The sequence below is a fragment of the Mauremys reevesii genome, linkage group 1, assembly GCF_016161935.1.
Source record: "Mauremys reevesii isolate NIE-2019 linkage group 1, ASM1616193v1, whole genome shotgun sequence".
Taxonomy (NCBI): Eukaryota; Metazoa; Chordata; order Testudines; family Geoemydidae; genus Mauremys; species Mauremys reevesii.
The window spans coordinates 258,096,139-258,108,554 of record NC_052623.1 but is presented as its reverse complement, the minus strand read 5'-3'; the positions used below and the strand labels follow the sequence as shown (position 1 = coordinate 258,108,554).

The 12,416-nt window shown below is 41.4% G+C and overlaps 1 protein-coding gene across 3 annotated transcripts in view; it reads right to left on the bottom strand.

Annotated features, from left to right (window-relative positions):
* The window catches only part of SLC37A3 (solute carrier family 37 member 3), a 46,547-nt gene that overhangs the window by 18,965 nt on the left and 15,166 nt on the right, over nt 1–12,416 (bottom strand). For all 3 annotated transcript variants that reach the window (XM_039482762.1, XM_039482755.1, XM_039482745.1), the window contains exons 4-7: nt 8,341–8,433; nt 6,907–6,990; nt 4,428–4,573; nt 3,297–3,393 (exon numbers count right to left, since the gene is read on the bottom strand). In XM_039482762.1, the coding sequence (XP_039338696.1) occupies nt 3,297–3,393; nt 4,428–4,573; nt 6,907–6,990; nt 8,341–8,433 (420 nt within the window). The remainder of the gene's footprint in view (nt 1–3,296; nt 3,394–4,427; nt 4,574–6,906; nt 6,991–8,340; nt 8,434–12,416) is intronic.

The following is a 12,416-nucleotide window of genomic DNA, read 5'->3' as shown; positions in this document are numbered from 1 at the left end:
TCTACATATGTATTTACGTATTATTTATGTAAAATTAACAAGTTAATTCTACTCTCACTACACTCAATTCTTCAAACAAAATTTGCCCCCCCCCCCCCCCCGCCCCAGCTTTAGCTGTGGCAAAGTCATGAATGAGGTCATTGTAATTCAAAGACCTGACTATTTCATTCTCAGTGCTCAAGAGGAACAACACACTGAGATGCTCTTGAGTCATGGTGGATCGGAGGAATTTTTGACCCTGGTTAGAAGAGAGAAGGAACATCCTCCACTACAGCTAGTGATCATTAGTGACAAATACAGGCATAATGAAGTTTCAACATTTGCGAAACATTCTATCACACTGGATTCAGTGATAACTCGGTACGTACAGATACGATTTGCTTCCGTCACCTTTTCTCTCTATATCTGAGAGCGATACGAATTCAACAAATTGAAGAAATTATTTAGTAAAATCTATTGGGAGATCGTCTGGCTATTTCTGACACATTTGATACCTTCACTGACTTCAGAGCTTGAAATGTTTGGCGAAAAATTTGTCCGTACACCAAAAGGTTGTGTCGGTATTTTCGTAAGCCTTGAGCCGATGTTCCAATTAACTTTTCAGTTTGTCAATGATTGTGATGAAGGTATTAGCTTTGAAGGCCTCCTTGTCACTGAATGAGTGGGCAGTAGCATCATCGTATGTCTTCTGTCTTTTACAGCATTTGGCTGACTTCTACTCATGGTTAGCAATCCTTGCAACCCCCTGAATTTCATACTCAAAGCTATCCTGCATTTGTTGAAGAACAGTTCCAAGACTCTCACTAGGTTTACAGGAGTGGAAAGATCAACTTGAGCACTTTGCAAGCTTAGACTGCACCTGCTGAATGGCTGAAGTATATCATTCCAGACCACAAAATACCAGTTTCCAAAGTGAGCACTGCATCACTCAGGATCTTCGCATCTTTTCTTGTTGCTGATTTTTTAGATTCATCATCCTTGATGCTCTCTAGCACTTCAAGGATGTTAGAGTTTCCCAGAACAACTGCATTCACAGCTTTAGCGTTGGCACTCCACCATGTCCCTGAGAGTGATTTGGGCACTGGGCATCCCTTTGGTAGTTAATCTCTAAGAATCATCCAACGACTGGTTGATGCAGAGAAAGGTTTTTTTTTTTTATAAACAATTCTTGGACAAAACCAAAAAAGAAACTGCTTCAACACAACAATCCACGGCAGACTGGCCAATAAGGTTGCGTGAGTGAGCAGCACATGGTATGTCATCAACCAAAGCATGGCGTTCTTTTATCTTTGCCTGCATCCCTGAATATTTGCCACTCATATTACTTGCATTATCATAGCTTTGGCCACGACAAAGGCGGATGTCAATCCCATTTTCGGTGAGGAAATCGCGTAGGTACAAGGCAAGTTTCTCCCGTGTGGTTGGTGATGTTTATGAAGGTCACGAAATGCTCAACTGGTCTGCGGGGTAGCACATAACGCAAGATGACAGTCAGCTGATCTACATGTGACACATCCAGTGCTGAGTCGACAGACACTGAAAAATATCCCATGTCTTCAATCTCATCTGCAATGGTTGATAGCGTCTTCTTTGCCAGCAGTGCAATGAATTCATCACAAATAGTCTTTGATAGATATGATGCACGGCCTTTTCCATAATTTGCGTGTTCACTGATGTGCTGAGTTAAGAAAGGGTCAAACTTAGCAATTAGCTCTAGAACACCAAGGTAATTGCCATTGTGTTTCAATCCAACAGTCTCACCTGAGCCGCAGAATGGCAGACCACGTTTAGCAAGAAAAACTGCTTTCAACTCTGCGTCTAAGAATGTTCTTCCAATAAGCACAATCTTCCAAAAACTGGTTTTCCATTCGGGTATCAATTCTACCACTAACTTTCTACTGGGCATGGAAGCTGCTGACTGACAATGTATGCTGCTCACTCATTGTATGATTGGTAATGTACGCAGTTTTCGTCCAACCACTGAAGCCTTTGCAGAACAACCTCCACTTCAGAAAACAGGCGGCAATAAAAACACTTAAAAAAAAAAAAAAAAAGGCAAATAGATGAGCCATTCTCGCTTGCCAATCTGTTTGTTAGGCTTCGCATATTCAAACATTGATTTGGTCAGATAAAGGATTTGATTGGTGTACTCTCGCTTTGTCAATCACAAGTCAGCATCTAGATTCCGGCATTTGTGAGCCCTTCTCAGTCCAATATGAAATGAGATCTTGAGAAGTCATGTCCCACGTGCCCGGATGACTGGAGAAGGATTTTTTTATATTACTATCACTGGGAAAGTCTTGAGAGGGGTGGGGTGAGACTGCAGCTAGAGAAGTCACAGGAGGCTGCTCCTTTTCATCAAGCGCAGGCGCAGCAGGTTCACGTGGGCTGGTATTCGCCTGGACTTCCTCACCACCAAACTCAGTAGGAGGAAAAAACGTTAGGAACGAAGGAATACCTTTCAGTACTACATCTTGTCTTTGCCGTCTTTCTTTGGCCGCCTTCAATTTCTGCCATCCTCCTTTCTTCGACATGGTTTCTATTATCCAGTGTAGGCCTATTGTGTACAAGGTTCTATATTGCTTGGGCCCACAAACACTTACTTAGCCCACAAAGACAAAATCACAACCACCATAAATTGAATTCACAGTCTTGATGGATTAATTTGTACAAAGCAATATCTAATGAGACAAAGCATTTCCCAATGGCTCTGCTACCGTCGCTCAGCTGTTACTTCAATACGGAATGGAGGGCCTACAGTAGGGTCTAAAAATTAGGCTTAAAGTAGGGCCTAAGGCTATGGCCTTCTTAGCCTATATGTTAATCCGGCCCTGTCCTTGCCTCACCACTGCTTAACAGCAGTGTCTGTCAGCCAACTGACATGCAGCATTAGATTTAGCTCCAAACATCACTTTGTCCTCTCCCAAGTCAGGAAGATGGTAGGTGACCATAACATAGGGGCTCAGCAGAAATGGGTAAGTTTTAAAGGGACCAAATGTCGTGTCCCCCCTCCCCCACACACAATGGGTAAGTTTTAAAGAGACAGAGCCCCTCCAAATCTCATGCAATATTCTGTACTCTCTGGAATTGAGAAGGAAAAGAGAGGATTACTATGCTCTGTCTACCACCAGTTGCCACAAAGATATAGGGAGCAGAGTTCCCCCATAGACATGGGAAAGAAAAAAAGCCACATCATTTATCTGCTCATCTGGTCTCAGTGGGCCAGAGACAGGGAAAGACTCCCGGGGATAAGACAGCCCCTACGCACAATTCCAAGTCAGACAGCAACTACTCACCTCATAGCCATACTGCAGAACACAGGAGGCAAGGAATGCTCCCAGAATGTTCCCCACTGATGCACAGGCACTCCAGAGTCCAAAAACAAAACCCCTCCTGAGAAAGCACAGCAAAATGGAGGGGGGAAAGGGGGGGAGAGAGAGAGAGAGAGAGAGAGAGTTAACACTGGCTTTAACTGATATGTAATAGTATTAAATTCTCCACCACCACCACTCCCACCGCCTCCCCACACACAGAAGCAGCTTCATTTAAAATAAAATATACTGTAAAATAATCAGCTCATGATAGACAAGTTTATCTATCATGTCCCACTCTGTTTCACTTGAGTCAAACCAAGGTCTAGGTCAGTGGTGTCATGACACCAGACCAGATCCAGACCAGAGGACACAGGATAGATTTACATGGATAAATGTGACAAATTCTGATTCTACAACAGGTCAAAGTTTCTATCTAACCCTTATGAATGTGACCTGCTGTTGCCCTACCTTAGGTGTTCTGAAACAGCCTTCAGAGATGTTTGAAACCTTAAATCTAATGACAACACTTTATGGGCCAGATTTTCCAATAATTTAGCAGTGCAGTTGCGCACTCTGTGTGTAATCACAGTCATTGCAATTGTGAGTTCAAACTGAGTTTAATATATGTCAATGGCCAAATCAACAAAGAGCACAGAACGTATAATAATGATACCCAGCTCTTATAGAACCTTTTTGATCCCTAGATCTCAATGCACTTTACAAAGGGTGGTCAATATCATTATCCCCATTTGACAAAGGGAAACAAAGCCCAAAAAATAATGCAAGTTTTGGCAGAATACAACAGCCTTAATCTGACCCAAAATGAAAACTATGTTGTCAGAGTTAAAGCTGTTATGTAGTAAAGAAATATGCATTACTGTATTTTATATCTGATAAGAGTAGTTTGTTTATTGTTTGTTTGGGACATGTAAGAGTTCTGTCGTTCACTATTCATTTACTGCCTGTCAATGCTCAGGTTACAATAGGTAAGCACGTTCTCGTTTAGCCACCATAACAGGATTTGCCAGAGAATTGTTTTGGTTTGGGAATTCAGCCGAAACTGCTGTTCTGCATCACAGATAAGCTACTAAACCAAAGAGAAATACCAAGTACCCAGCTTTTCCAAACCAGTTGCCCATGATGGCAACAACACAGGGCCAGCCAGTGGACTGCAGCAAGCCATTCACAACCCATAGGCAGCAGTAGAACCATTTGTTGTAGAAATGCAGCCATTCTGTGAGAGTGCCAAATACAAACTCCTGTGGGGAAAAGAGAGGAAAACTGTGATCCTGCTACAAATCTTCCAGGCTGACTGGAAGTGTCAACGCAAAACTGAAAGGGGGAGGCGGGGAGAGGAAGTGGTTCAAAGCCTATGTTTTACATTTCATTCAAGTGACAGCATCTCCAACAGCTCAGGTGTTCATAATACCATGCTCAGACAATGTTCAGTGGTGACTCAGAGGTAACAGCACCACCTGCTGAGTCACCAACAGCAAGTCCTGCAGCATCTAAACGTGCCTCCCTTCCAAGTGTGGTACTCAGCTTAGTTACAGCCCACCCCAGGAGTAGTGGTTGCCATTAATTTACAAAAATAAAACTTGAATCAAAGACTGATGGACAAAACACCTGTCAAATTAAATATGCAACAATACTGAAATACAGGAAAGTCTCACTAATTCCCACTTTACTGATGCATAAACCCCTGCAAAAAACCTACCGTGGTTTCACGGTCTTTATCAGCAAACACTTAATAGCAAAGAGTGCTATAGTCAGGTCTCAAATTACAAAATCGTCACCAATATAACAGATGATGACTGTACTTTTACTAGAACATTAGGGAGCATAATAAGTATAGAATCTCAGCAGTGTACGTCTGAAAGAAACCTCCATCCTCCCACACTGCGGCAGGATTAAGTATACCTAGAACACCCTTGCCAGGTGTTTGGTTCACCTTTTCTCAAAAACCTTCCCAGGTAACCTATTCCAGACCTTAACTATCCTTATAGTTAGAAAGTTTTTCCTAATATCTAACCTAAATCCCCCTTGCTGTAAAATAAACTGATTACTTCTTGTCCTGCCCTCAATGAGCACGAAGAACAAAAATTGATCGCTGTCCTCTTTATAACTACCTTTTACATATTTGAAGATTAACAGTCCCTCTCAGACCCCCAGTCTTCTCTAGATTAAGGCCTGGTCTGTACCTAAATCTTCGGTCGATATAGCTACGCTGCTCATGGATGTGAAAAATTCAGACCCGTGAGACACATAGTTAAGATGACCTTAGCCCCAGTGTTGATATCACTAGGTCAGTGGAAGAATTCTTCTGTCAACTCTTGAGGGAGTGGATTAACTGCAGCAATGGAAAAACCCCTTCCATCGCTGTAGCAAGTGTCTACACTACAACAGCATAGCTGCTGCTGTAGCACTTATAGTGTAGACATGTCCTAAACATGCCAAATTCTTTCAACCTTTCCTCATAGGCCACGTTTTCTACACCTCTTTTCTTGCTCCCTCTGGACAGGGAACCAGTTTGACAGTGAACCACTGATAACTATTCTCCGAATATGATTTTTCAACCAGTTGTGCACCCATCTTACAATAATTTAATCAAAACCGCATTTTCCTAGTTTGCCTATAAGAATATCATGTGGGACAGACAGAAACTTTAGCCCTAACCTGCACTATCCAGGATAAACAAAGCATGCTTTGTGATGCAATATACTTGATTTATGCAAGTGTTTTTATCCATATTTGCAAAATGTAATAATCCACCAACAGGTCTCCCAGTCATTGAGATGAATTAAGGTATGGGCATAGCCATGTAAGGTTAATGATTAAAAACCCAATAAGATAAAATGCATTCAATGTTTATCCATGGAAGCTTGAAACTGAAGAAGTCTTTCCTTACAGATATTCCTTCTGATTTATTTCACCCACGGCCAGCTGCAAAATCAAGTAAGTTAATACTAGTTTATTAATGTTAGTGTTTTCTTGTAAGAGAAACGAAAAGGAAGGATTTATTTGGAAGGAAAGCCATTTTAAAAAGTTATGTGGGTTTGGAAAACAGTCCTGATACACACAGAAAACAGACTGAAGAAGAGAATATGTAGGCCCGGATTTGGGCTCCTCATATTCAAGCAACTCTTGTTTGTATCTTTGTAGGTCACAACATCTATGTTTGAAGAAACGTCACCACTATCCTTACACAAATGCATACTTCCACGAAGGCTTTTGGTGGGGGGGTTGGAAGTGCTCTTCTGTAGGCCTCAGACTCTGGTCATGATACAAAACAGTAAGTCTGGCCCAACACCAAACTCCATAAACAAACAATTTTTGCCACAAAAGTTCAAAAAATAAAATAAAAGTGAGGCATTCTGAACAGCTTAGCATGGCACTCCCCTAATAACGCTACTTAGGAAGCACTGGGGTTTAGGGCAAGTATTATTACTATGCCAGCCCCTGCACCCACAGGCTAGGGTCAGATAAATTCTGCTATTCTACTCTAAACAAGAGCCAAGTGTTTTAGAGGGAAGGAGAGTTTCTAAAATCACATAATCATGCTTCACCGAAACAGAGACATTTTTCAACTTACCACTAAAGCAGAGGAGCACATGCCGAAAGACAAGACCCATCGTAAATTCAGGCGATCCCCAACTATGCCACTGACAAAGAGACCCTAAGAACACAGATGAGTATGTTAAGCAAAGCCACATCGTTTACATTTGTTTTCAACATGATCTGTAAGAAGAGTTGAAGGAATGCTGGGAGCTCAAATCTGACCCCAAGAACAGGTGTGTAGAAGTCTGGTGGAGCTGTTTGTTTTTACAAGATCTAATACAAACAGAAGTGTTTCCATTAACTAATGGCGACTGAAATTTCAGTCACAATGACTTGTTTTGACAGAGGCTCTCCTGCAACATTTGCAATGCAAACATGGCAACATTGTGTTGGTGTACTAGATCAAGAAAGTGACATTGGACTATGAACAGAAGCGAAAAGTCTGTTCTTGGTGTCCAACTGTAGATAAACTCAAAGCAAACAGAATAGTGAAAGCTTAGATTTCTAAAAATTCAGCTTTAATAATCGAAGGTGTTACTAGTAACACAGGTAAAGAAATTTGCCAAATTTTATAAATATGACTTTAAAGGTTAAGAAAATGTCATTCACTTTAGAGTGATATAATAAGTGTCCCAAACAGCAAGGGTAAATGTACCAGCAAATATTTTACTTTAAATATAGCTCCCCATCTTCCACAGTCCTTTCAAGTCTCCTGAAGTGCAAATTGCCATGCACCTGTGAGATATTCTGGCAGGGGAATTTGAGCGGGGGGGCTGGACTAAATGGCCTCCTTGAGGTCCCTTCCTACCCTGCTATTCTATGATGATTCTATGATGTACCACATACAGATGATGTCACATCATTACTACAGCAGACTTCAGTAAGGAGCCAGAGTATTGGGGGAGGTGCCCAATAAGTGTCTTTTGCAGAGTGTTTGTTACCCTGCATGATACAAAACCACTTGAAAAAGCCTCCCTAAATCTGTGCAATATACCAGTGCAAAAGGCATTTATTTGATCCTACAACCCTCCTCCCCAAACTCCTCTACTGTCTGGCTCCTTGCTATGTCAGACTTTGTGGTGGATGTGACATGCCGCTAATGTATGGTGTTGGAGACTGTAATGGATTCTAGGAGACTTGAAAGAGGTTGTGAGGACAGAGAAGGTAAATTTAAAGCAGATTATATGCTGACAGCCTTTCGCCATTCCTATTTGGAGCATTCAGCATGTAATTCTCAAGTAGATGTATTTCTCTTAAACCTATTTGCAGACCCCTTAAAAGATGCAACATATCCAATGTGGTGTGAGAGCAAAAGTAATGTAGCCAAAGGGAATCTGTTCACTTCCCAAACCCTTAGTGTTAGTCAGGAGCAGAGAGCAGATCCCGTCCCTCCACCCTCAAACGTGATGAGTCATCCGCACCATCCTTCCCACCCAAACTTCGGCAGCTGTGATTAAGTTTTACTCACCACAGCATAGGAAAAGAGAAAGATAGTGTCCAACGTCCCCAGGAAAAGAGTGGCTTCTTCTGCATTGGGAAATAAATGGCTACTGTTCCAGAGCTACAAAGAGAATCAATTGCATCATGAGTCTTCCAAAGAGACAGATCTCATCTACAATACACAAGAAATACCTGGCTCCAGTAACATCCCATCTCTGAAATGCTTTAGCTAATTGATTGAGTCAGGATCAACTTTGACTTCAAATTCTATGAAAAGCACTTTTTTCCTGCTAGAGACCTCAATTAACTTCTAGCACACCAGGAGCAATAAACACTGCAATTAATATTTATGGTAACAATGTTACTGATCTACATGCTGCTTTATACATAATGCCTGGGCTCTCAGGATCTTGCAATCTACATTAAATGGACAACGTAAGAGGAAATTACCAGGAGGAGGGAGAGAACAGAGGAATCAGTAGTCCCAGAGATGAGATTAGTGACAGAACACGAGCTGAAAGTAGGAAGCTTTGAGGATGGATTTGAAGGAAGAGTAGAAGGAATTAATAAAGGGGGGGTGGGGTGGAGAGAGGGGGGTGGATCAACCTTAAAGGTGACATTTCCTATGCTCAACTTTCATCAGCTCCATTTTAGTTTTTGCCATAGAACAAGTTCTTCAAGGTAGGGACCACCTTTTAATTATGCATTTGAAAAATGGTGCTCTGATCTATGATTGTGGCCCTAAGGCACTACTGTAATAGTAAATGATAGCTGTGCTTCCACACATCTCACTGCCTACAGTCAGGACAGGCCTGGCTGTATTTCGAGTGCCTTCTACCCAAGTACTGGTCACAGCTAGCCTTATTCAGCTGACCAGGCAGCAGCTGACAGATGTGGCTTCTATTTAGTTGTTTTCCAAAAAATGCGGTGTGTAAAAAAAGAGATTCAATAATAAAAGGTAAAGCCACTGAAGAAAATTATTGCTGCCACTAGAGGTCAGTAGTATCCATCTGTCAGTCTATTAATAAACTATATTGCTAGCACAGAATGCTGAGCATATCGGGAATGAGTGGCTAAATACTGATTAATGGGTAGAATATACATCCACAATACTTCATTTTAGAGCATTCACAGGTGTGCTAGACCCTTTACTATAACATAATAAAAACCTAAGGTCCCTGATCCAGACAGATTACACTCCAAAAGTTTATACTTTACATTTTACACTTATTACACAAAGGCATCCATCTGGAGGGGTTGCAAGTGCTTTGGAGGACAAGATTAGAATTCAAAATGATCTTAAACTGGAGAAATGGTCTGAAATAAACAGGATAAAATTCAATAAGGACAAATGCAAAATTCTACACTTAGGAAGGAACAATCCATCGCAGAAATACAAAATGGGAAATGATTACCTAGGAAGGAGTATTGCAGAAAAGGATCTGAGGTTACAGGAGATTACAAACTAAATATGAGTCAAAATTATAATACTGTCGCAAAAAAAATCCCGATCATCAGTCTGAGATGTTGTGACTGAATGAACCCCTATATTCACACCACTGTAATAATCTTTGTATAGAATATTCCTAATAAGATATCATTTGAAAAGTAGTAACTCATGGGTCAATAGTATCATGGTGAAATGTGTATAATGTTTATCTACAAAATGTGTATATTAAGAGTTATGGACATAAACTGAAATTATGACTGAAATCCATTTACCATCCTGTTTCTCAAAGACAAAGGACAAGCTGACAGCTCTAGCTGGGTGTCATCAAAGCTGACTGGCAATCACTGGTCAAGTGGCCATTCTTTAGCAATGAAGGGGGGAAGGAAAAGATTGATCTGCATTTTAACAAACAACATGGAACCTTTTTCACCACAAGATTCTATGTCTCCGTCTTCACAGGGGGAAGGATCTTAATCTAGGGTAACTCATGAAAATGCATTTCAAAGAGTGACTGGGCTATAAAAGTGAGGGACAAAAACATCCCAGGGATTCTATCTTTCTTTCTGTCACCCAAGATGACAAAGGCACCAGCCCTTTGGAGTGTGGGAGCAAATCCTGCCTTGAGAATTTGATCAATTATGTTGCTTGGAACACGTGGTAAAGATTTTACCTGGAGCCAAGTCTAGTTTGTTACGTCTTAGCTACTAGGAAGCGTTTTATCTTTCTTTTTCCTGTAACCATTTCTGATTTTAATACCCTATATCTGTACTCACTTAAAATCTCTCTCTTTGTAGTTAAACAAATGTGTTTTATTTTTTAAAATCAAAACTAATCCAGTGCTGTGTTTAAACTGAACTGTTTGGGGAACTCCAGTTAAAGTAGCAAACTGTTGTATAATGACCCCTTACAGGTGCAACAAACCTCTAATTTCTGAGCTGCCCAGGAGAGGGCTGGACAGTGCACAACATAAGTTTTTGGGAAAATTCAGGACTGGGAGGGTGTTGGGGTCGCCCTGCACATGTTAACCAAGGCTGGTAGAAGCCTGAATGTGGCTGGTGTGTTGCTGACAGGCTACTGGGGTCAGAGTTGCTGGACCAGGGCTGTAGCTGTACACACAATCAGGGTGTGACCTGAATGCTGTTTAGCTGTTTGAGAGCGGCCCCGGTTGGAAGCCACAACAGCAAAGGATTGTGAGGCACCCAAGGTTGCACGGCAGGAGGTGACACAACCCCTCAGCGGTCTGGATTGCACCTGGGATTGTTGTAAGCAAGACATGAGAAGGAATTCTTCCACTCAACTCAGCACTGATAAGGCTTCCGCTGGAATACTGTGTCCAGCTCTGAGCACCACACTTTGGGAAAGATGTGGACAAATTGGAAAAAGTGCAGAGGAGAGCAACAAAAATCATTAAAGGTCTAGAAAATATGACCTACTAGGAAAGATTGAAAAAACTGGGTTTGTTTAGTCTGGAGAAGAGAGGACTGATGGGGGGAACATAATATATATACATATTTAAGTATATAAAAGCTTGTTATAAAGAGGAGGATGATAAATTGTTTTCCTTAATTTCTGAGGACAGGACAAGTAGTAATGAAATTAAATTGCAGCAAGGCAGATTTAGGTTAGAAATTCAGAAAAAAAACTTCCTGTCAGAGTAGTTAACCACTGGAACAAAGCATCTAGAGAGGTTGTGGAATCTCCATCATTGGAGGTTTTTAAGTACAGGTTAGACAATCATCTGTCAGGGATGGTCTAGATCTGTGGTTTTCAACCTGTGGTCCGCAGAGCCCTGAGGGTCTGCAGATTATGTCTAAGATTTCCAAAGGGGCTGCACCTCCATTTGAAATTTTTTAAGGGTCCGCAAATGAAATAAGGTTGAAAACCACAGGTCTAAATAATACTTAGTCCAGCCTCAGTGCAGCAGACTGGATTAGATGACCTATTGAGGTCCCTTCCAGTCCTATATTTCTATGATTTTTATGATTTATCCTTTGGCCAAGAATTCAGCAAAGGAACAGACATGCCTATGGATAACAAGAACATTCAGAGTTACAGTAGCAAGGATTTAAAGAAACACCACTACCCAAGAGGTCTGGAAGGGTAATATCCAAACTCCAACTCATGGGGCTAGGAAGAAGTTTTCCTTATGTGCAGGTTATATGCAAGGCTTCTTGCACCTTCCTCTAAAGTATCTGGTGCTGGCCATCGTTGGAGACAGGATACTGGACCAGATGGACCACGGGTCCAGTCCAATAAGGCAGTTCTTGTGTTCCCAATACAAGTAGATCTATCCCACTTGTGTTGCACTTTAATGGCAATTACCTGTTAGTAAGGAAGGGAGAACAAGTATTTTTTTCAACATGTGATTCTAAAAATAGGAGCCTAGGAAATGTGCAATCTGAGGAGGAAGAGAGTCAAAATTCTTCTTTCTGCTGGCCTAGCCAGACAGCTGCTCTAAAAACCCCACACCTATCATAGTAAATATTTAGCTGGCTCTCAGGGAAGGCCTTGTAGAAGATAATAGGCCACATTCTGTGCTCATTTACCCCTCGTGGAAATCCAGTACAACTGTATAGAAGCAAGTACAGTACATCGACTTCCATAAGGTCAAATCCTGGTCCTACTGATCACAAGGCAACGCTCTCATTCACAAC